The 24733-nt window shown below is 33.4% G+C and overlaps 2 protein-coding genes across 2 annotated transcripts in view; one reads left to right on the top strand and one right to left on the bottom strand.

Annotated features, from left to right (window-relative positions):
• Nucleotides 1–12219, bottom strand: part of LOC133174809 (mannose-6-phosphate isomerase-like) — a 16045-nt gene extending 3826 nt beyond the window's left edge. Inside the window, exons 1-7 of the mRNA XM_061309906.1 lie at nt 12048–12219; nt 5466–5593; nt 4910–5110; nt 4329–4470; nt 1223–1408; nt 654–827; nt 32–243 (exon numbers count right to left, since the gene is read on the bottom strand). Of these exons, the coding sequence (XP_061165890.1) occupies nt 32–243; nt 654–827; nt 1223–1408; nt 4329–4470; nt 4910–5110; nt 5466–5593; nt 12048–12066 (1062 nt within the window). The 5' untranslated portion in view covers nt 12067–12219. The remainder of the gene's footprint in view (nt 1–31; nt 244–653; nt 828–1222; nt 1409–4328; nt 4471–4909; nt 5111–5465; nt 5594–12047) is intronic.
• Nucleotides 12200–24733, top strand: part of LOC133174808 (equilibrative nucleoside transporter 1-like) — a 27262-nt gene continuing 14728 nt past the window's right edge. Inside the window, exons 1-4 of the mRNA XM_061309905.1 lie at nt 12200–12253; nt 16802–16909; nt 18372–18495; nt 22773–22854. Coding sequence (XP_061165889.1) covers nt 16831–16909; nt 18372–18495; nt 22773–22854 — 285 coding nt within the window. The 5' untranslated portion in view covers nt 12200–12253; nt 16802–16830. The remainder of the gene's footprint in view (nt 12254–16801; nt 16910–18371; nt 18496–22772; nt 22855–24733) is intronic.

Below are 24733 nucleotides of genomic sequence, written 5' to 3'. Positions count from 1 at the left end.
AATACATGTAAACACAATGAATTCAACAAACCTGGAATTTTTTGACAGCAAAGTCTCGTATTGCTGGGCTGAAGGTCGTTATTGTGACTTTTTCCTCTGTGACGGACTTTCCTGTGAACTTGGTTTTGTTTGCTGGTTTCCCTGTATAATCTAACATTTCACACAGTGTGTGAACATCTCGGAATTTAGGAGTCAGTCCTGCTCGCACCACATTGTCTGAACAAGCCATGCACTCCATTGTATCTGTAAAAAAATCGTCGAAACAATGAAGAAATAAAACTGTTTTCCTGTATGATTTAGAAAAATCTCAAAACAATGTCAATTAAAATTTTACCAGTTATCATAAGGTATAAATAAAATATGGATCCCTTGAATGGTAAATACAGTCATGTATAAGAAAAAGAACTTTGTTTTAAAAAAGAGGAGAGCATTATCTACAAAACCATATTTTGTTTTTGTATTTTTGAATGAGATTGGGCAGAAGGCTAAGATAACTTGTTCCCTCTCCCAAGGATATTACCTCATTAAGAAGTAAGCTTGGGAGGGGGGAGAAAAATTTATGATACTTACCCCCTGAGAGATAAGGGTGAGATAGATTTATGATACCTACCCCATGAGAGGTAAGTGTGAGGTAGATTATTTATAATACCTACCCCCTGAGAGATAAGCGTGAGGTAGATTGGCCTCCAGGAACATGCTCTCTCCAGGTTGAAGTGTTATGACATTAAGGAAGTACACAGTAAAACAGCCCACATCTCCAGGGAACTCCTTGTATAACTTATAGAGAACCTCACTCTCAAACACACTGGTGTCTGTTCCAGCATTGTCTACAACAAATAAAACATCAGAGTAAAACAGTTCACTTCTCTATGGAAAATCCTTGTATATCTTATGACTTAATAAAGATCCTCACTCTTTGTGTAGTTTGTGTGTCATTCTTACCTAGATGTTGTAGTCTGTTTATACAGTAAAGCACACTTATAGCAAACATGCTTATAATGATTTTGACACTTATAGCAAAGTGATTTCCATTCCCCATCGCTTTAAGATATATTGTTTACTTAACAGATATAATGAATTATGTTTTAATATAAAGAAGCAAAGTCGCTTGTCCCTGGCACTTTGTTATAAGCATGTGTTTTACTGTATGAGGAGATTGAGCTCTATGTTTCATTCTTACTATTAAGATGTTGTAGTCTTTTTCTGAAGAGTTTGAGCTTACCTAGATTTTGTAGTCTGTTTATGAGGAGTTTGAGCTCTGATTGGACAGTCTCTGGATCTCGTTTCATCAATGCAGTGAAGCAGTCTTTCATGGCTTCCCTCTGGAGGGGCATGTCCGGGGTCTTACTGGCTGAGATCAGTTTACAGGCCTTGGGTCCTCCCACTACAGCTCGCAACTCCTCAATCTCTGCTCAGAGGAAACATTCAAAATTTCAACCTTTATTATGAATAATGGACATAATTAAAATCTCAATCATAGTATTATCTACAAAGACCCTTAGAAACAATTTAAGGATGTACAACACACCTACCCCCAAAATTTCCTGTCGTTTATTTTTCGCTATTTTTGCATATCTTGTACATGACAATATCTACTATGTGTATGTACATTTTGGTCAAAATCGTTCGAGCCAAATTTGGACAGGAAGTTCCTAAAGTTACCCCCCTTTGGCTGATCATGAGTACAAAAAAAATTCAACCAACTAACTATAAAATCCCTTATTTTAAAATATTTAAGGTTAGCCTAGCTGCCAAAATTTGCTGAATCATTCATTTAACTATTAACACACAAACAATGAAAGTGATTTTGTAGAGGTACACTTTAAGAAAAATGATTTTGAAGAATTTAAACTGAAAAACTATGGTTCATTTTTGCATTGAAAAATGCATGATTTTCCAATGAAATATTTTTTTATGAAAAAATCTGTCGTTTAATTTTGAGAAGAATAATTACTTCTTGTAACTGATGATCAAAATGTTTTTGATAATTTTTTGAAAATTTTTTAAACGATGCGTTTTGAATTTATAGCGGAAAATCTCCCCTTCCCCTATCTCCGTAAGTTACGTTTCTCACAGCGTCTTTCAGACTTGGGACGAAAGCAATGCTATGATTCTACAAATACAAATAAAAATTCTTAGCTGGAAAATATCATTTACTTAAAAAATGTAATGAACATTATATTCATCGCAAATATAAAACTTTACATCTGCATTTAAATGAAGATGAATAAGCAATTTCTGAAATTTTAACACCCCCCCCCCCCCCCCCCCCCCCCCGCATTCTTCTCTGCAATGCAGGACATTTGAGCTTGAAAAAAAAAAAAACATCGGTTACGTTTGCACAATATATATATAATTGGTATATTGAACTCCTATAAAGTAATGTCCTTCATTCGTGTATACATATTAAATATTGACTACTAATATTTTTTATTATTCTAAATATTATTTTTTTTATATTTATATTTAGTAAAACTATTTATCTAAGGAATTTATGACCACGTGTCCGGTTTGGAGTTCATGCACACAGGTGCAGTTTCAAACCTTTATATGACTTCTACTTGCATTGAATATTACTTTCTAAGTGAATCAACAGTGGTGTATGTACAACTCTCTTGTGATGAAAATGGAATATATGTACATATAGGTTTTTAATTATTTCTGTTTTCAAACGAGAGGGGTGCCCCCACCCCCACCCCCAATACTGTATCCTTCTGTTGTTTCAATAAATGGAAATGATGTATTTGTCCATATGAACTTCAATTGTACCAAATGTAAATTATTTATCACTGTTAAAATTATTCATGTGCCTGAATCATCTACAATGGTATCATCTACATTGGTATCAATCGTTTTTGTTTTTATTCGAGGAAATGCGAACTGAAACTGTTTACAGTAAAAGATTTTCTCAGTGGGGTGCAACCGTTGTATTAATTTCAGTAAACATTTTTTCACTGTTGATACTTACTTTAATTTGTATTTACTTTGGCTTTCAGTTCTTGTGTTCCTTGCAATACACTGTAAATGTATCTGTGTATTTATGAGGGGGAAAAAAACACAATTCTTCAGAAAACAGGAGAAATAACTCAGCTAAGGGGAGGAAAGACATACACCTCTACATTATTAGATCTAGAGTTGTTTATCTTTGATCAGTGACCTTCTGAAAATGGTTACCTTTTTTAATTTTTTTTTTTTCAAAGCAAAGAAAAGCAAGAAAAGGTTTATTTTCGTAATATGATAATAATACCAGTAATATTTATTCTCAATGTTATGCGGCCGATTGTAACGGGAAAAAGCAATGTAGAGTAGCATTAACATTTTTAGATTAAAAAAATGCCTTTGTGTATATCATGAATACAATATTAAAGAATTAATTAACTAAATTTAAATTAAAGAAGTATAAGGAACCTGCCTTTTTTTTCTTTTTTATGGAGGGGGGGATTTATTGCAATTGCGCAAATGATCAAAGATAGGATTTGGTATTCCTAAAAAAACCACAATAAAAACCTCTATTCTATTTTCTTACATTAATTACATCGGGATCGTATCGCTCGTCATTTTGACGCTTTGTAATTAACGTCAAATTTAACGTTATGTTAAACGTTTTATTGAAATCGCAAGAGTTATCTCCCCCAGTGTGTTGTACGTCTTTAAACATCTGTGATTTCTTTAAAATACTGTTTTTTTCTCTTTTTGACTTCAAATGAAAAAAATTAATGTATTCTCTTATTTTGTTCCATTTTTTAGATTACATTTTACCTGTATCCTTAGAAATTGTTACAATCTCAATTATTTTTAAGCTTTAGCTAATGAACTATGAAAGTCTCTGACAAGACTGTAGCTCTACAGATAGGTACTTTGTTTATCTATATCTTCTTGTGCACCAGTGTACCAAAGCTTATTGAAATCTGAATGAAATTGTAGGAAGAATTGCATTTTAAAAGAATTTTTAAAATTTCGATTTAAAGTAACCAGGGAAATGCTGTTTATCGAAAACCAATAAACAGAATTATGTATTATATAATTGTGTACTTTACAATGTGTAACAAATATTAAAATTGGAGTAAAACTGTAGGAGCAGTAGCATTTCGAAAAGTTGTTTCAAACAACCAGACGGACAGACAGCTATACTGTAAATAGATGGATAACTGCATCTTACTATTACTTCTATTAGTTTTTTTGAAATGCAAAGTGTGTAGTAGGACAGATGGAAGGACAGAAGGATGGAAGAGAGACGTGACAAACACTATATGCCCCCGCCATATTCATAGCTGTGCATAAAAATGTCTGTTTGAACAACAGATGTTTTTTATTATCCCTCAACATACTTGATAGGAACTCTGCTACTTCCTGAATGGGACGGAATCCACATAATGCTTTGAATGGCGTCAGAGCAATGGCCAGTTCAGGTTTGTGATTGTCATCCTTATAAATGTCAGGAAACGTTTTATGAAGCTTTTCTGCCTGAACCTGCAATTAGTCACATGACATACATGTACATCTCAAAATCTCCTCAGATGCATTTTTAACATACTTTTGTACATGAAACATTTTCAATGACCTTCTGACATCAATTTATTCATTTTTTTCTGCAAAAACCAAATCAAGACAACAAAAAGTAAATGTGCTCTCTTTTCTATACATGATAGAAACATGCAATCATTATAAAATACTACATGTGCATAATTTTCTTGTACTGGGGTATTAATACTAATTTTGATTTTTACAATGCATGGAAATACAGTGTTGCACACTAAATCACAGAACAAAATATTGCTGCAAAATATTTTACCAAATCTTTTGAAAGAAAAATTACACTGTACATCTGTTTAAAAATTTTCACTTTTGAGATGAACGCACATGAAGGGCAAGAACTTATGTTAACAAAATTTATCCTCTTTCTACAAACCTTGTTTGGGTGAGCTTGAACAGACAGTGATTTGTTCACACTCAGAACTTTGAACAAGAATGGTAGGTCATCCCCAAACTTTTTTCTGACGGCCTCTCCCAGCTGCTGAGGATGCTGGGTAATCCAGTCTTTCAGTGACAGGTTACTTCCCTTGGGAGTTTTTACCTTTGATGGGCAGTTGACATGTGTTCCCATCCATAACTGAAGAAAAAGGGACAACTCAAAATTTTGTTTATCTCTGTTTTTAACATATTTTTTAATGTTTTAATGGATTGATGTTGGTTCTATTACTTGTATGAATTCCTCTCCCAGTTTTTCAATCAAAAGTCACGATACATGTGAGACAGGTATGAGGGTAATTAAGTAGCTAACAATTAAGTTTAGTGATTAAGTATTACAATTATTTCAATACAAATTGCAAACACCATTCTTTATCAGTGCAAAAATTACATATATTCAGTGATGGTTCATGACATACAAATAATATTCAGAATGTCATATTCACAGAACAAAATAAATTAGTTGTATGCATGAAAATCAGCAAAAGTTGTACAACCTCAGCATAAGGCGTATCCTCATCTATCTGGAAAGATGGATCAGCAGCTTTCTGAAGTGAGGCAACTTCACTCTCACTGCCAAGTTTACCCCAGGCATAGTTCTGTACAGAACACTTCAGAGGAAACACTGTAAAACAAATAGAAAAGGAAACACTGAAGATATACATGTATGTACAATGACAATCTTAACTTAAAAGTAAGTGATTTCACAGAATTCCTTCGCAGGTATACAATACACTTACTTTATCTTATTCATTGTGAGAATGTGTGCTGAAAGACGTTTTCAACTGGAAACTTGACAAATACTGTGTCACGAGAGATATTTTCATACTACAGGCCACTACAGGCCTCTAAGTGACCTATAGAATTTAGGCGCCAGCTGGAGCCTTATCGAAAAATTTGGTCGCCAATGCAAATTTTTAGTCGCCAGGCAATTTTTTTAAGGCACCAACTTTAAAAGTTAACAGTAATCAATATAGGGACCCATGATGTAAATAAGAAAACAAGACAAGTCCATTGCTAAAAATAATTTCCTCTTCTTTTAAATTTCTTTTTGCTTTTTCAGAAAAATTGTTAAAAATGTTAAAATTTCGACGATCACCAAGTCAATTTAAAATGGTCGCCAAATTGGCGACTTATGGAAAAATTTTAAACACCAATAAAACATTTTAGGCGCTATGGCGACTAAATTAGTCGCCAATTAGAGCCCTGTACTAAGAAAAAAAAGTCTCACTTCTCATACAAAAACCAAAGGTGCATATAACATGGAGACAGAAGTGTATAGGACCAAATCAGATTTCAAACCTGGGCTCATTTAACTAAAGACAAGTTAATTACTAACTGGGCTATCTGAACATCTTAAAAGTATATGTCTCTAAGGACACCAATGTAGACTCTTTTCTTACAGGTACTTTACCTGTCACTCCTACGGCATGATATGGAACCCAATCAGTGTTTGATGTTAACTTTTATGAGTACTATACCTTTTAGGCTATTTCCCATGAGTTTTACTAGCCCTGACCATAAAATTACTAGCCCTGACTATAAAATTACTAGCCTTGACCATAAAATTACTAACCCTGACCAATCTTGCAAATTCACTTCTTATAACCTACTTGCTGTAAACGTATTACATTCTTTTAAGTGCCTTTGGAGGAAAGCAGCTTCCACTAATTCAAGTACAATGCTAAATGTATTGCACAGGTACACATAAAGAAGAACATTAAGAAATGAGTTCAATCAAATCTACCCTAACTTGTCCAAAAATCAATATCTGCCAAGCATCATGCATGCTAATTATAATACATTTATAGCATTTTAAAGAAGTAAGATTTAAAACCATATTTTAATAAATATGTCATCTCTTGCACATGTCAACTTCAAGATATATTTTGACAGATTATTTCATAGGTCACAGTAAATTGAGTCAGGCAGAGGTTGAAATTTTCCTGGAAAACCCACTAGCCCAGGGGCTACTGATCAGTAAAACATTACTAGCCCAAACCTCAAACTAACTAGCCCAACAATTTTCTATGCAAAATGAAAACATAACCAAGTTAAAGTTTCAAATGCTTTGGTGACAGAAACAAATTAATAAAACTAGTTCTCTGTCAAAACAAGAGGCCCAAGGGCCTTAACGGTCACCTGAGTACAATACAACAATTTAGAGGATCCATAAACTGAAAAATGAAGCTTTGTTGCCCAAAAGCAAGAAAAATAGTATGATTAGCATCAACAAAATAATTGGTCTAGTATCTATCTGCCTATCTGACTTTCCAAGTCATTAAATCTATGAAAGTACATTTTCATTATACAATAAATTATCTTGCATAATTCTCTTATTCTATTAAGCTTTCAAATACATTATTTACATTGATTAATTATCAAAGGTGAATGGCAAAGGGGAATAACTTTGCTCAGCAGAATACAAGTTAATAGAGCCCTGGCCAGGACTAGAACACTTGACTAAATGGTCCAGGTGTTCAAAAATCTGGTAAAAATACCCTTGCATATTAAAACTTTTACTCTGTTTGCCTTGAACATCCCCAGAAGCATAGATGATTTTCAAAGAAATGCATTTTCACCATAAAATTAAATAAATAAAGCCCCATCCTTACCCAGAACATCTGACCCATTGGCCACGAACTCACAATTCTGGAAGAAGCACCCTTTCTCATTATAACTATACACTTGTTTCTTTACTTTATAACCAGTAGTAGAAAAAAATATTTTGAAAGAAATTATGCATTTTCACTATATATAATCAATAGAGCTCTTTCCCCCTCACCAGAACCCCTGACCCAAAGGCCATGAGGCATTCTTCCTTATCATAACCATGCACTTCCTTTGTTTGAAAAATACCCAGGCGCACATAAGATTTTGAAAGAATTCATGCCAATTCCCTATCTAATCAATAAAGCCCCGCCCTAACACCAGAACCCCTTACCCAGAGGCCATTAAATTCATAATTTCTGAGGCAGCCATGCTCATCATAACTATGTACTTAGTTTATTTAATATCCAGGAGCAGAGAAGATTTTCAAAGAATTAATGCAATTTTACTATATAATCAATGGAGCCCATCCCTAACACCAGAACCCCTGACCCAAGGGCCATGAAACAATTTCTGAAAAGGCAGTCATGCTCACCATAACTATGTTCTTAGTTAGTTTATTTAATACCCAGGAGCAGAGAAAAAGATTTTCAAAGAATTAATGCAATTCTACTATATAATCAATAGAGCCCTGCCCTAACACCAGAACCCCTGACCCAAGGGCCATGAAATTCAAAATTTTGGAAGAGGCACTCTTGCTCAACTTACTATGTACTAAGTTTCTTTATTTAATGCCCAGGAGCAGAGAAGATTTTCAAAGAATTAATGCATTTTAACTATATAATCAATAGAGCCCCACCCTAACACCAGAACCTCTGACCCTGGGGCCATGAAATTCACAATTTTGAAAGAGGCACTCTTATTCTTCATAACTATGTACTTAATACCCAGGAGCAGAGAAAATTATTGCAATTCTACTATATAATCAATAGAGCCCTGCCCTAACACCAGAACCCCTGATCCTGGGGCCATGAAATTCAAAATTTTGAAAGAGGCACTCTAGCTCATCATAACTATATACTAAGTTAGTTTATCTAATACCCAGGAGCAGAGAAGAAGATTTTCAAAGAATTAATGCCTTTTCACTATATAATCAATAGAGCCCCACCCTAACACCAGAATCCCTGACCCTGGGGCCATGAAATTCATAATTTCAGAAGAGGCACTCTTGCTCATCATAAATATGTACTAACTTAGTTCATTTAATATCCAGGAGCAGATAAGAAGATTTTCAAAGAATTAATGCATCTTCACTATATAATCAATAGAGCCCCGCCCTAACACCAGAACCCCTGACCCTGGGGCCATGAAATTCACAATTTTGGAAGAGGCACTCTTGCTCATCATAACTAAGTACTAAATTAGTTCATTTAATAACCAGGAGCAGATAAGAAGATTTTCAAAGAATTAATGCATTTTAACAATATAATCAATAGAGACCCGCCCTAACACCAGAACCCCTGACCCTGGGGCCATGAAATTCACAATTTTGGAAGAGGCACTCTTGCTCATCATAACTATGTACTAAATTAGTTCATTTAATACCCAGGAGCAGATAAGAAGATTTTCAAAGAATTAATGCATTTTAACTAATGTATATAATCAATAAAGCCCTGCCCTAACACCAGAACCCCTGACCCTGGGGCCATGAAATTCACAATTTTGGAAGAGGCACTCTTGCTCATCATAAATATGTACTAAGTTACTTTATTAAATACCCAGGAGCAGAGAAGAAGATTTTCAAAGAATTAATACATTTTCACTATATACTCAATAGAGCCCTGCCCTAACACCAGAACCCCTGACCCATGGGCCATGAAATTCACAATTTTGAAAGAGGCACTCTTGCTCATCATAACTATATACTTAGTAAATTTATTTAATACCTAGGAGCAGAGAAGAAGATTTTCAAAGAATTAATGCATTTTCTCTATATAATCAATAGAGCCCCGCCCTAACACCAGAACCCCTGATCCTGGGGCCATGAATTTCACAATTTTGAAAGAGGCACTCTTGTTCTTCATAACTATGTACTTAGTTACTTTATTTAATACCCAGGAGCAGAGAAGAAGATTTTCAAAGAAATAATGCACTTTCCCTATATGATCTATATAGCCCCACCCTAGCACCAGAACCCCTGACCCTGGGGCCATGAATTTCACAATTTTGGTAGAGGACTCAATGCTTATTACAATGATGCCAACAGTTTGACTGCTTGATGTCCAGGAGTAAAGAAGAAGATTTTTAAAGATTGCATTATTTTTGGTGGTTTTAGCCCCACCCCTCAGGCCCCAGGGGGGCAGGGACCATGGAATTCACAATTTTTGTTCCCCTTCACCCATAGGTGCTATATGCCAAATTTGGTTGAAATTGGTTAAGCGGTTTCAGAGAAGAAGCTAAAAATGTTCAAATGTTAACACACGACGCACACCGCACGACGCACGCCGACGGACGAGAACGGATAGCAATAGGTCACCTGAGTGACTCAGGTGACCTAAAAAAAAATAGTCTACATAGAAAAGCAAAAGTTAAAATGACAAGATTTTTTTTTCCATTCTGCTAGTCTGATGGACTATCATTACATTTAAACTAGCTAGCCTTAGTCTTAAAATGACTAGCCCCAGGCATCGGACTACCGTATATTTCAACCCCTGGTTAGGTTAAGCCGGACATGCAAATATAAGCCTTAAAAACATTCAACTAGCTTTAATACCCTAAATATAAATTAATTAGTTATAGAATACATCATTTTGGTAACTATTTATACCAATATTGATACTGAACAAAGCTAGTTTCAACCCCAACTTGTCTATTACAGCTGTAACAGGAAAGGAGAAAATGTATCATGGATGGAATGAGAATTGAACCAGGGACCCCTGCATCAGTAGTCAAGTGCTTTACCTACAGAATATTTATTTCAAGCAGAATGACTTTACTTTACCGGTCCCCAGAAAAATGTGCTAAAATATAGTGTCGCCATAGGCGACTTCAATATATATGAGATCACGTGAGCAATCAAAAAAAATAAAAAGTACATGTACTAGGTTTTTTGGCCTTTTTGACCCCAAAATTGAATTCTATGGTTAAAAGTTTAGTTTAAAACTTTGTTTTTCAACAGTTTTTAACCTCATTCTCTGAAAAAAAAAATTAATAAATATTGTTTATTCATTGAAAGATCGACAAAAAATAATTGTCTACGAAATGCATGCAGCGCATGCTTAGTGTCATTTCTTTGGTACTTAGCCATTTTTTTCATGTAAACAAATCAATGATATGCCGTTGAAGCGGAATTATGTTCATGCAAAAAATACAGATGCAACTGAATTTCTTAATTACCGTATAATTCCTATTAACCGCCCTGGGCTCTTAGAAAATTGCAAAAAGGGGGCGGTTATTTTGGTATTCTATTTATTAAATAATATTTAATGTCATATTTTAACTTCAAAAAATCTTTTGGAAAAAAAAAAAAAAAAAATTCAGAGAACCACTAAAATATTGTCTAACTTTCCTTTAAGTTAAGATAATCCACCCAAATTATGTTAAATGATTCATTTTTCTACCAAGAAATTAGAGAATAGTCAAGGAGAACAAATTTTGTAGGTAACTTTCACTTTCGGATACATAATGATTAGGTTGTTCTAAAAATCTTTCACTTTCAGGAATACTTTACGTATGAGTTACGCAATAACCAAGTTTCATTTTCACTTTCTTCAAATTATGGCAGAATTTCGATAGGATTCTAGATGATTTTAATCACTGTACAGGGGACCCTTATTTCCTGACAATTGAAAAAGACCTAGGGGGGCACTTAAAGGGGCAGGGGTGGTTAATAGGGATTATGCGGTAATCTAAAAGAACGAGTCACTAACCCTAATCTCTCAGATGGTATGCGAGGACTAACCCAAATCTCCGGGCAGATGCTAGACTAACCCTGATCAGTCAAATAATGGATACAAGATCTAACCCTAATCTCTCAGGTGGGTGCAAGACTAACCCTAACCAGTCTAGTAGTGTGCAAGACTAACCCTCAACAGTTGAGTGACGTCAATCTTACGTCATAGTACAATGAGGGCACGAATCTTGCGGATCTGGGGACCAGTAAAGTTTACCAATTTCATACACATGACAAGTCAATATTTACAGGTAACCGGAGGTGCCTTGGTCAGCTGTTCGTGTCAAACCCTGCCAATGGAACAGGCTTTGAGAAAAAGCGACAGGGATTCGAACTTGAACTTTATACGGGTGATTACTATCTAAGCTTATGATCACAAGCGAACAAGCCTTACCATGCCCCATCTACATAACAACCACAAGAGCAAGACGTGCTACCGAATGTGAGAGACTGTTTCAAGAAACAATAAGTTAAACTGCTCTTTAAAAATCCTATCAGTTGGTACATATACCCCTAAAAACTATTTTTAAACATAAAATATATTCAATGCAAGGACAGACACTTCAGAATTGCATACCAAGCTCGCCTTCTGACATTCTTTCGTCGATCAAATTGGTTTGCAGCGTAGTTTCCGGTGTAACAAGTATTTGTCAAGTTGTTCGTTTATCGTGTTTCAAAACATCTCCCGAGGAATTCCGAATGAGATTTAAGCGCCAGGGTACACAAAACACTAACACAGAGCCACAGTTTCTACTTTATTTGCTAAGGATATCTGTTTGGCAGGTTTGTTTTAGACAACATTGTCTTTAAGACTCTTTTGTCGATAAAATAGATGGTCATATACTTGACGTTGATTGTCGTTTTGGACACGTGCCAATAATGAGGCTTTAGCACGTGCTATGTCAACATCCATCTCTATTATAATATGATAATAAGAGAAATATACAATGTAAATCTAAATTTATTGTTATATACTGAAGTAATGAACGTAATTTTTAATCAGGTTGTCATACGACAATGTGATTTTTTCCTTCCTTGATGGTTCATGTGGCTACAAGTACTATAAGTACTATAAGATATAAGTGTTACAGTAGCAAGTTAGTACAAGTACAATGCCCTCTTACTGAAAAAATACAAGGAAATAAACAAAGAGATCTATCCCGGATTTAAATGATTAAATTAAGTATTGGTGTACTGTATAGTAAGTGAAATATGCTGGGCTGCAAATGATTCAAATCAACACTTTTATTATGATTTATGCACCTCATTATTAAAATATGGAAGGGGGGATGTTTGATTAGATCAACTTGGTTACTTAGTTAATGCCAGGAACAGGAACTCATAAATTACTTCAAAACTTTAAAAATTCTTGATGAGAATCTGAGGGAATGACAGCAGAATTATTAAGTGACAAATTACAGGAAAATTTTACAAATGATGAAGCATTATAAACAATACATACATTGTTTACTAAACTATGATTTCAATGAGTAATCAATCTTAAATCTTATGGAGTACATAATGTAAAACAATAACTTTGATATATATTTTAGTCATGTAGAAGGAGCGGATCTAGTATGTTTCACTGTATCAGTTAGGTTTCAGATGGTGCATTTTCAAACAATATTTTCCATTAATGTCTTGGCAGCAGAGAGTTTTTGGTGCAGTTGTCACTCCCAAGTAGCTTAAAGTTCTTGGGTGATGGATGCATCTTCTGTTATCTAGGGATAAACACTTATAGACTTGCTTCAGATGCTGAATTTGACCTTAATTTTATAAATGATTGAATGGACTGCAGGTCCAATCCCAAGTAACTATATAATGCTGTGTGGTGATTGAACTTGCATGGATGATGCATCTAGTGATGCCCACTACCAGATATGCTTTGGATGCTGGATCTGACTTACATTTTCCAGATGATTGACCATTATATATTAAAAGTTTTGTAGCAAGTCCATCCATAAGTTAATTACTATAAATACCACCCAGAACAAATTTAGAGTTGTAACAATATAGCGATATATCGATAGTATTGATTGTGTGTCTCAACGATACACATATTGTATTATCATTCTGGAATCATGAAACTGGAAGTGTTTTTTTTACTTTACAATCAAATATTAAAAAATCAAAAGAAAATGGCATCCGAAACGAGTAAGTGATCAAGTTAACAAAGATATTGTTCTTTTCCACAATATACAATAAATTGCTATTATACACAGATGTTATACTGTTGTACCTTTATTATGTCATTATACAGAACAAAACAATTTTCTGCTCTACACTGTATATTCAATTGTATCGTGATACAGAGTTGTATCATGTCATAGTATCATGATACATATATCATATCGTGACAATACCCGTGGTACTCAAGCCATCAAACTTGCATGGATGTTGTATCTAGAGATGCACATACTCCTGCATGCTAAGAGGATCAAGGCGAGATACTTTTGACTTGGCACCTCATAACCTCTAGTATTCATTGTAAAAATTCTCATCACTTGAAACTTCTAGTGGAAATGAATTGTTTAATGAAAAAGTCAGGCTTTCATTTGACATATATGAGTGACACACAACAATTCAATAGTCACCATTTGCAATGAAACTTATGCTTAAAACATTGTTTAATCTCTAGATCTATTATTAGAGATCAATGCATTATTTTTAAAATTAATGCAGAAACCAAAACAGGTTGTCTCATTAAGGACATACGCAAGGTACCTTACCTACTGATAATTTTTCAAGATATTCTCAATTTAAGATTATAGTACCATCAGATGTTCGTAGACAAAAAATCAGCATGCATTACCAGGGGTTTTGAAAAGATATCAATTGATGAAAATTCTTGTATAATTCAAAGAAAAATATACAAAAATTACTAAACATATATTCTAGATGTTTTGTTTATCCAAAACTTGTTTTAGAAGAAGTGTACAACAACATATGTGGACATAAAAATGTAGCACACAGTTCCTTTAAGTATTGGAACTCTTCAACTCCAGGGAAAAAGACAATAAAGTTCAAACTACGTTGCGTATGTCCTTAAAATCAGGGAATGGAATGTTGAAAAACTGATGGAAAGAAATATATGAAATACTCAAATTTCTGTGTTTCTGAATAGCAGTCCACAAAATTAATGTGAAGTCAAATCATGACGATTTTAATTGCAATAATGACAATTTTAATTAATGAACACTGATACATACTGATTAAAGTGGATTTTACGATTTCTTGTGACTCTTATACTTCATGCATATAGAAGTACTTGAGAATTACTTGTTTACAATTTATTTCATGCATAGTATATTCTGACCAGATCTCGGTCGGAACTAGCTCGTTAATAAATGGCCTACAGAAGTAAGAGTCCGAGGTATATAAGGAGCAAAGGGATGTTAACCAAGGCTCTTACTTGCACCAAAGTATAGGGATGCATGCTACTAGAACATTCATTTGGTGTGAGACTTTGCCCTTAACTTCTGAATGATAACATTTGTCAAGGTGTAATTTTTGATTACTAGTCTTATGCTTGAATTCCTTAATACACCAGTTAGCATACACCTAACAGCATTTATGGTTGCCTTGCAGAACGGTTTTGTGTATTTTTTGTCGGTTTATCTCCGATATATTATTCAATCCTGTTTGCAGTAAATATTGAAGAGACCTCTTGTCACAAAGGACAGGAATTGAAATTAAGAAATGCATCATGTGTTGTCCATAATTTAGACAAGTAATGGAGAAGTGATAGATGCTGTGTTTGATGCAAGTTCAGAGGTTACATGAACTGAATTGTGTGACCAGTGTCTGTAAGGATATTTATCCTGTTAGCTTTGTGACGTATCTGTCCCCATTATAACTGGGCCATGCTTACTGGAACAGATCTGTGTTTGATATTCAATCTCATTCTTCAAAACAAAGTGCAAGTTTCTGACATCAAATTGACCAGCATATTTTAATACAATAAAAGGTTAAATGGCAACAAATTTATCATCTTCTTTGAAAGGTTCTCTTGGGCCATTTTAATTTCCATGCCTTTTCATAATCTTCATTGTCAACTTGCACTGAATCATCTTGCTTTTAGTTGTATTATTAAATTTATTTGAACTGTTCTTATGTTTATTTCCATATGATGTATGGAAATTCATTCCGTTGTGCACAGATCTTGTTTAGAATCAAATTCAAGAGTAAGGGACGTTAAAGGTTGTCTAATCCTCCACACACTTGTTTCTTCCTTGTTGAAAAGGTTGACAACCTGATTAGACACACAGCAAGATAGAGGATATTTTTATACAAATAAAGGAAATGTTAAAATTAAAATATTATAGATACTGAAATGTCATAAAATACCTTTATAAATGGAAGTCAGAAAACTGGACAGAGCAGCTGGCTAGAAGTTAATTCTATGACTTTCACAGTATATTATAAATATAATATTGTAGCTGAAAGTACCGTAACTCAAAGCTTATAATTTCATTTTCACAAAGATCGATGTCTCTCCTCATTTTTCCATAACTATAAATAAAATAGGGAGATTTCTGTGTAGAATACATTGACCTGTTACAGGTAACATTGTCTAGTGAGTTACAAATACTAAACGTTACCCTGCTAATGAGGATCATTGATCTTTATATGATAATATATGCACAAAAAAGAAGCCTGAAGCTTAGACACGTTGACCATATTTACATAGGACAGCTGACAGGGGTTTTATTGACGTTTATACCCTGATTTATCCTTAGACTAAATGACCTTGAAACCAGAAATGAATACTGATTACTACCGTACCTATGTAATTCTGTGTTTGTTAAGCTATATGATGTGTAGGGAAGCTATTCTATGATGTAATCTTGTATCATAATAAGATAGTGTGTTAATTCATTCTTTATTAAGGAAATGTCAAAATACAGGGATATCTAGCTTTAAGACCCTTCAGTAAGTTGTATATATTATACATATTATTTAAAGGTACAATGTTATTTTATATATTACATAGTTAAAAAGCTGTGAACCCAGTATTTCTGTGTGTATTATATAACAGCTATCTAGTATTGGGTAAATGAGCTGTTTGCCAGTTTTGTGATTGTGGTTGTGTTTGTTTATGCTGAATGTTGGTCAGCTCCTAAGTGACCTAGTTTTGGGTCAGAGTCAGGAACTCTAGCTGCAATAGACGAGAGAAATAAATGAACTGCCATTGCACACTGTGATAAAGTTCAGTAGTAATTAACTCCTGCCTGGATTGGCAGTGGTTTCTGTTTATTTTTTATCTGGGCCTTTCTAATTTTCTACCTGGATAAAATTAAAGTCAGCTGAGAGTGTGCTTTTTTATTGTAGCTATAAATAGATTTATCCCAGTTGATAAGATGAGCAGTAAGGATTATTACCCGATGGAAACCAAAGGAAGTCCAAAAAGCTACAGCCCTCACAAAAACGGAAATCTTAGTAAGTACACACTCATTGACTGTATAGTGCATCTCTCTGTAGTACACGTGTAATGTATATATCAGTTAGTTAGTACAGGTACATGCTTGTCAACTCTGTATACATATCAATCTGTCAGGCAGCAGGCATATATATAATATAAGTGATGCTTACAGTTACAGAGGCTTGAGAATGAAAATAATTATGTAATTGTCTATAGTTATGAAGTGTTACTTGAAAGAAAATCAAGTTAATTTTAAAAAATGAATGAATTTTACAATAAACATGTATATCATTCTTATTTTTCTTAATTTTAATCTCTTAATTAACAAAGAGACATGCATGTATGATATGTTTCGTAATTTTTATGTTGGGTGTGCTTTAACAGACTTAAATCCGAGAACTCTATTTTACTGGTAATAAGAAAAAGAAAAAAAAATTTCCATGAAAACATCCATGAACTTTAGAATACTTGAATTAATTAGCATATAGAGCCCTTTGCCTGAAAGAGAAAGGCTGCCAGCAATAAAAAGCTATTCCATGGTTTCCTGCAAATGTGAAATTATTTAGCTTACTTGGTATAAAGAAAAACATGCTTTTAAATTAATGGAAAACACATTTCTTACATGTATCAAGTTACCTTATATGTGACCTTTAACCTTTTCTCAGCAGTGGTGTCTGGGATCCAAGGCCAGATAATACTTACAAGAAATAATTTATAAATGTGTATGAATAAATAGCCTTTGAATTATATAAATATGTTATCATTTGTAAATAATTGTAATCATTGTAGAAGGCAGGAATTGGTCTTTTTTCCCTGTAAAAGTTATCTATGTTTTGAAGACTTAATTTGACTCCACCGTGCATGCAGTCATAGGGAAGGGGGATGGAAGGGGGGCTCAACATTATGAGTCCATTTCTTAAATGCACTGATGAGCCCTATTTTGTGGAAATTTTTAAAAGAGTTAAAAAGAGTTATTTTTCCTGTTCCATCCTTTTCCTGTGTTGGAAATATATGAATTTCCTAGTTGCCAATATTTTCACATTAACCCTGGGTTAACGATAAACCTTGACCAGGTTGATGTACTTGGTTTTACTGTCAGCACTGCTTGCTTTTATATCATATGTTGTCAATGGTACATATCTGAACTCTGGAGCTAAATTTGGATTGTCATGAAAATAGACTCATTCAATCGTTGGGGTGATCATATAAATATCTGTTCATATGTAGAGTTCTTGATTTACATTGTAATAGTTCTGCTAAATAATTGTGAAAAGCAATGTCATAATTAACTAATACCATTTTTAAAACACTCTGATTTAGCCATACTTATAATGTTTACTATTACATTTTGGCATAATATTCTGAATAAGCAGTACGTGGTCTATCATTATGTTTTACTAAAATTTCTTGTATATAAAAAAAATTAGGCACTTTGAATTTTGCTGAGCACTACATTGTTTTTGTCTGATTTATTTGTAGTGGACAAAAGTTCCTCAGAACAGACAGAGAAGTTTCTGCCTGTTATAGAACCAGGGCTGGACTCCCTCAACAAGAACCCAGAAGATGTGGATTTCATCCCCGTGGATCACACACCACCTGATAGGTAGTCAAAAATCTCGGCAGGGATTCATTTTTTATGCAACTAATTGTTTTCTAGGGTCCCACATGAAGATGTAGAGGCCCTATGTAACTCACCTTGTCTGTGTGTCTAGCAGTCTGTCTGTCTACTTTATGTAATGTTAAGGGTTGTAACAATACAGCTAGAGCGTATCATGATATATCATGACACACTGAGACTGTATCATGATACGTATCATACATATTTCATCTCTCATATTTTTAAACATAATTCGTGTGTTCCTGTTCTTCAATGAGAAACTCTGTGTTATAATGTGCAAGGATAAAAGTTGTAGATTATTTCATCAAGTTAATATTAAATACATTATGTAACATTTCATTAGCTTTGAACACATTAAAAACAGCATAAGTGAATAAAAATAAGTTACTTATATTAGATTAGATATAAAGGAAGTGCAATAAATTGCTTCAAATGTTGTATAGTGAAACACAGGTTTACAGTTTTTATGCCCCGCCATGAATATGGCCGGGGCATATAGTGTTTGTCATGTCCGTCTTCCGTCCTTCCGTCCTTCTGTCCTTCCGTCTGTCCTTCCATCACACTTTGCGTTTAGCTCTGTTCAAAGCTCAGTTTCAAAGAAACTATCCAAGATATTTTTATCAAACTTCATATGCTGATAGATATTGATGAGGGCTATGCAACTGCATCAACATTTTTTGACCTTGACCTTTCCTTTGACCTTGACCTCACTTTTCTTAAATTAGTGTTTAGCTCAGTTTTAAAGATACCATTCAAGATAGTGTAATCAAACTTCATATGTTGATACATACTGATGTAATCTATTCAATTGCATCAACATTTTTTTGACCTTGACCTTTATTTTGACCTTGACCTCACTTTTCTTAAATTAATGTTTAGCTCTGTTTTAATGAGACCATTCAAGATATTTTTAACAAACTTCATATGCTGATACATACTGATGAGAGCTATTCAACTGCATCAATATTTTTTACCTTGACCTTTCCTTTGACCTTGACCTCACTTTTCTTAAATAAGTTTTTAGCTCAGTTTTAAAGATACCATTCAAGATAGTGTTATCAAACTTCATATGCTGATACATACTGATTAGAGCTATTCAACTGCATCAACATTTTTTGACCTTGACCTTTCCTTTGACCTTGACCTCACTTTTCTTAAATTAGTGTTTAGCTCAGTTTTAAAGAAACCATTCATAATATTTTCATCAAACTTCATATGCTAATACATACTGAATTAACCTTTTCAACTGCATCAACATTTTTTGACCTTGACCTTTCCTTTGATTTTGACCTCACTTTTCTTAAATTAGTTTCTGAATCAAACATCATATGCTGATACATACTGATGTAAGCTATTCAACTGCATCAATATTTTTTACCTTGACCTTTCCTTTGACCTTGACCTCACTTTTCTTAAATTAGTGTCAAACTTCATATGCTGATACATACTGATGAGAGCTATTCAACTGCATCAATTTTTTTTTACCTTGACCTTTCCTTTGACCTTGACCTCACTTTTCTTAAATTAGTGTTTAGCTCAGTTTTAAAGAAACCATTCATAATATTTTCATCAAACTTCATATGCTAATACATACTGAATTAACCTTTTCAACTGCATCAACATTTTTTGATCTTGACCTTTCCTTTGATCTTGACCTCACTTTTCTTAAATTAGTTTCTGAATCAAACATCATATGCTGATACATACTGATGTAAGCTATTCAACTGCATCAATATTTTTTACCTTGACCTTTTCTTTGACCTTGACCTCACTTTTCTTAAATAAGTTTTTAGCTCAGTTTTAAAGATACCATTCAAGATAGTGTTATCAAACTTCATATGTTGATACATACTGATGAGAGCTATTCAACTGCATCAACATTTTTTGACCTTGACCTTTCCTTTGACCTTGACCTCACTTTTCTTAAATTAGTGTCAAACTTCATATGCTGATACATACTGATGAGAGCTATTCAACTGCATCAATATTTTTTGACCTTGACCTTTCCTTTGACCTTGACCTCACTTTTCTTAAATTAGTGTTTAGCTCAGTTTTAAAGAAACCATTCATAATATTTTCATCAAACTTATATGCTAATACATACTGATGTAACCTTTTCAACTACATCAACATTTTTTGATCTTGACCTTTCCTTTGATCTTGACCTCACTTTTCTTAAATTAGTTTCTGAATCAAACGTCATATGCTGATACATACTGATGTAAGCTATTCAACTGCAGCAATATTTTTTGACCTTGACCTTTCCTTTGACCTTGACCTCACTTTTCTCAATTTGTGTTAAAATGTTGCATTACTAATATACCCTTGGCGGGGCATTCATGTCCTATGGACATATTTCTAGTTGTAACATGATACAGTACAATTTTGTTGTGTATTTCTGTGTACCAGTATATCATTACATCCCTAGTAAAGTTATAACTTGCCTGAGTATCTTTCAACTAAAGATTTAACAACAATAGTTTAGAATGCTTAGAGGAAGACACATTCAGTTTTAGAGTCACTTGGAGTAGTATTATGATAAGTAGGGATCTGTAGGACGCATTCATTACTTAGGCTCCGAATTCCATTGAGCTGAAGATACTGAGTTATATAGTCCTAATTTCTTTTATTTACCTTCAATAATTTGCTTCTATTATCCAATTCAGGTTCAATATTCTTATTAAAAAAAATATTAATATCCATATTAGCATCAAATTCTAGAGACTAATATTAATTATTAGCTCAGTGTGAAGTTTTACGACTGCCATTGATTTTGTCATTTTTTGGAGGTACACAACAATAAGATGTAAATCATTCAAACTAAATGTTAAAGGACTAGGGCTGTGCAATACTATCGATATTCTGGTATGTTGCAGTTCATTGACAAAAAATATCTTATTACCATACGTTTTTTCAGTACCAATATACCTGCAAAATGTTTGGGCTTGCTTGGGATTTCTAAAGTAGAATATAAAATTTAAAGATGTCAGAAACAATTTCAATCGTGCCAAACAGTAAGCTTGCCTTTGTATGGTTGTATTTCGGTGAAAAACTGTAGATAAATCAGAAGGATTTTTTTTGTTATAATGTGATTTATAAATTTATCTTAGTTATATACATTTTGCTTATAATTGAGGTTAATGAAATAAGAAATGATCACCTTAATTGTTAACATGGTTAATGAAAATATTGCAATACATATTGCAATACAGTTAAAAATATCGCAGTATTTCGCAATACGAAATTCCAGCTTGATACCCAGCCCTATATAGGACCTAGTCTCCTTAGATTTTTGCTCATCTTCAGTGCCTGGGAAGGTCAAACAACAGGTGGACCCAATGGCCCGACTTTTCATGAAATGATGGAACCATTTTGAAATTAAAGAGAAAATACATTGGGGTCATTTCAAAAATATATCATAGTAATATCATGACTATTTTTTGTAAAGGCTGACAATCGATATATCTCCATGATTTCTGACAACAAAATTAAGGAAATTTTTCAATTTCAATTTATTTATTGACAACACCATTTAAAAATTTTATAGGAACTAATAAAGAATCATTGTATCTGACACTCAACTTGTGGAAATGATTTTCTTCTGTATCTAGGCCTAAGAATTTCATAAATTGTTTATCATCTAACACAGCAAGTATTTCAAAAAATTATATTGACACTAAATGCACCAAAAAGTGTTTCAAAATTGCTGATTTAGAGATTGAGGGATAGGCCAAAATAAATAGACTTCGATGATATGGTATTTCATTGTACATGAGGTGGGAGACTGTTCGTGATGTTAGGATCAGCTATCCAAGACAACTTGACACATCAAACCATGTCGGACAAAAATGCAGGAATATCAATATATTGAACGGCAGTTCTGATTTTATTGTTCCATACTATCATCGTCATCAAAGTTAGTAATTTAGATAGATGGAATAGTGATGCACCGACTGCGATGAACTTACATTCTAGAAAATCATACATGCTCACATTTTACAGAATATTTGCGGGGGGCACTGCATGGCTCAGTTTTTATTACATTGTGTCATTTTTCAGCAGTATGCCCCTAGCACAGCCCCTCACTAGGCCCTGCATCCTCATGCTGATTGTGAGTTTCTAGTGACATGTCAGACATGAGAGAAAATCACAGATGTGATTTGTGACTAACAGTGCCGTGTCCCTTTAGTTTCTATGAATTCCAGAATTATTTATAGTGTATTACCATCTAGACACATTGAGAATTGTTTTCTGTATTACAGGTACCGACTTGTGTTCTTTATCATGGTAGTCCATGGAATAGGCATTCTGATGCCATGGAACATGCTGATCAATGCTAAACAAGTAAGATCTATTACTGGAAAAAAGTGAAATCTAAATAGTAAGAACTATTACTGGAAAACAGTGAAATCTAAATAGTAAGATCTATTACTGCAAAACAGTGAAATCTAAATAGTAAGATCTATTACTGGAAAACAGTGAAATCTAAATAGTAAGATCTATTACTGGAAAACAGTGAAATCTAAATAGTAAGATCTAACACTGGAAAACAGTGAAATCTAAATAGTAAGATCTATTACTGGAAAACAGTGAAATCTAAATAGTAAGATCTAACACTGGAAAACAGTGAAATCTAAATAGTAAGAACTAACACTGGAAAACAGTGAAATCTAAATAGTAAGATCTAACACTGGAAAACAGTGAAATCTAAATAGTAAGATCTAACACTGGAAACAGTGAAATCTAAATAGTAAGATCTAACACTGGAAAACAGTGAAATCTAAATAGTAAGATCTAACACTGGAAAACAGTGAAATCTAAATAGTAAGATCTAACACTGGAAAACAGTGAAATCTAAATAGTAAGAACTATTACTGCAAAACAGTGAAATCTAAATAGTAAGATCTAACACTGGAAAACAGTGAAATCTAAATAGTAAGATCTAACACTGGAAAACAGTGAAATCTAAATAGTAAGATCTAACACTGGAAACAGTGAAATCTAAATAGTAAGAACTATTACTGCAAAACAGTGAAATCTAAATAGTAAGAGCTAACATTGGAAAACAGTGAAATCTAAATAGTAAGATCTAACACTGGAAACAGTGAAATCTAAATAGTAAGAACTATTACTGCAAAACAGTGAAATCTAAATAGTAAGATCTATCACTGGAAAACAGTGAAATCTAAATAGTAAGATCTAACACTGGAAAACAGTGAAATCTAAATAGTAAGATCTAACACAGGAAAACAGTGAAATCTAAATAGTAAGATCTATTACTGGAAAACAGTGAAATCTAAATAGTAAGATCTATTACTGGAAAACAGTGAAATCTAAATAGTAAGATCTATTACTGCAAAACAGTGAAATCTAAATAGTAAGGTCTATTACTGGAAAACAGTGAAATCTAAATAGTAAGATCTAACACTGGAAAACAGTGAAATCTAAATAGTAAGATCTAACACTGGAAAACACTGAAACTAAATAGTAAGATCTAACACTGGAAAACAGTGAAATCTAAATAGTAAGATCTATTACTGGAAAACAGTGAAATCTAAATAGTAAGAACTAACTCTGGAAAACAGTGAAATCTAAATGGTAAGATCTAACACTGGAAAACAGTGAAATCTAAATAGTAAGATCTAACACTGGAAAACAGTGAAATCTAAATAGTAAGATCTAACACTGGAAAACAGTGAAATCTAAATAGTAAGATCTATTACTGGAAAACAGTGAAATCTAAATAGTAAGATCTAACACTGGAAAACAGTGAAATCTAAATAGTAAGATCTAACACTGGAAAACAGTGAAATCTAAATAGTAAGATCTATTACTGCAAAACAGTGAAATCTAAATAGTAAGATCTATTACTGCAAAACAGTGAAATCTAAATAGTAAGATCTATTACTGGAAAACAGTGAAATCTAAATAGTAAGATCTAACACTGGAAAACAGTGAAATCTAAATAGTAAGATCTAACACTGGAAAATAGTGAAATCTAAATAGTAAGATCTAACACTGGAAAACAGTGAAATCTAAATTGTAAGATCTATCACCAGAAAACAGTGAAATCTAAATAGTAAGATCTATCACTGGAAAACAGTGAAATCTAAATAGTAAGATCTAACACTGGAAAACAGTGAAATCTAAATAGTAAGATCTATTACTGGAAAACAGTGAAATCTAAATAGTAAGATCTAACACCAGAAAACAGTGAAATCTA

The sequence above is a fragment of the Saccostrea echinata genome, unplaced genomic scaffold (assembly GCF_033153115.1).
Source record: "Saccostrea echinata isolate AGI-Se365-2 ecotype Australia unplaced genomic scaffold, CSIRO_AGI_Sech_v1 ptg000059l, whole genome shotgun sequence".
NCBI lineage: Eukaryota > Metazoa > Mollusca > Bivalvia > Ostreida > Ostreidae > Saccostrea > Saccostrea echinata.
This window is presented reverse-complemented; position numbering and strand designations above follow the sequence as displayed.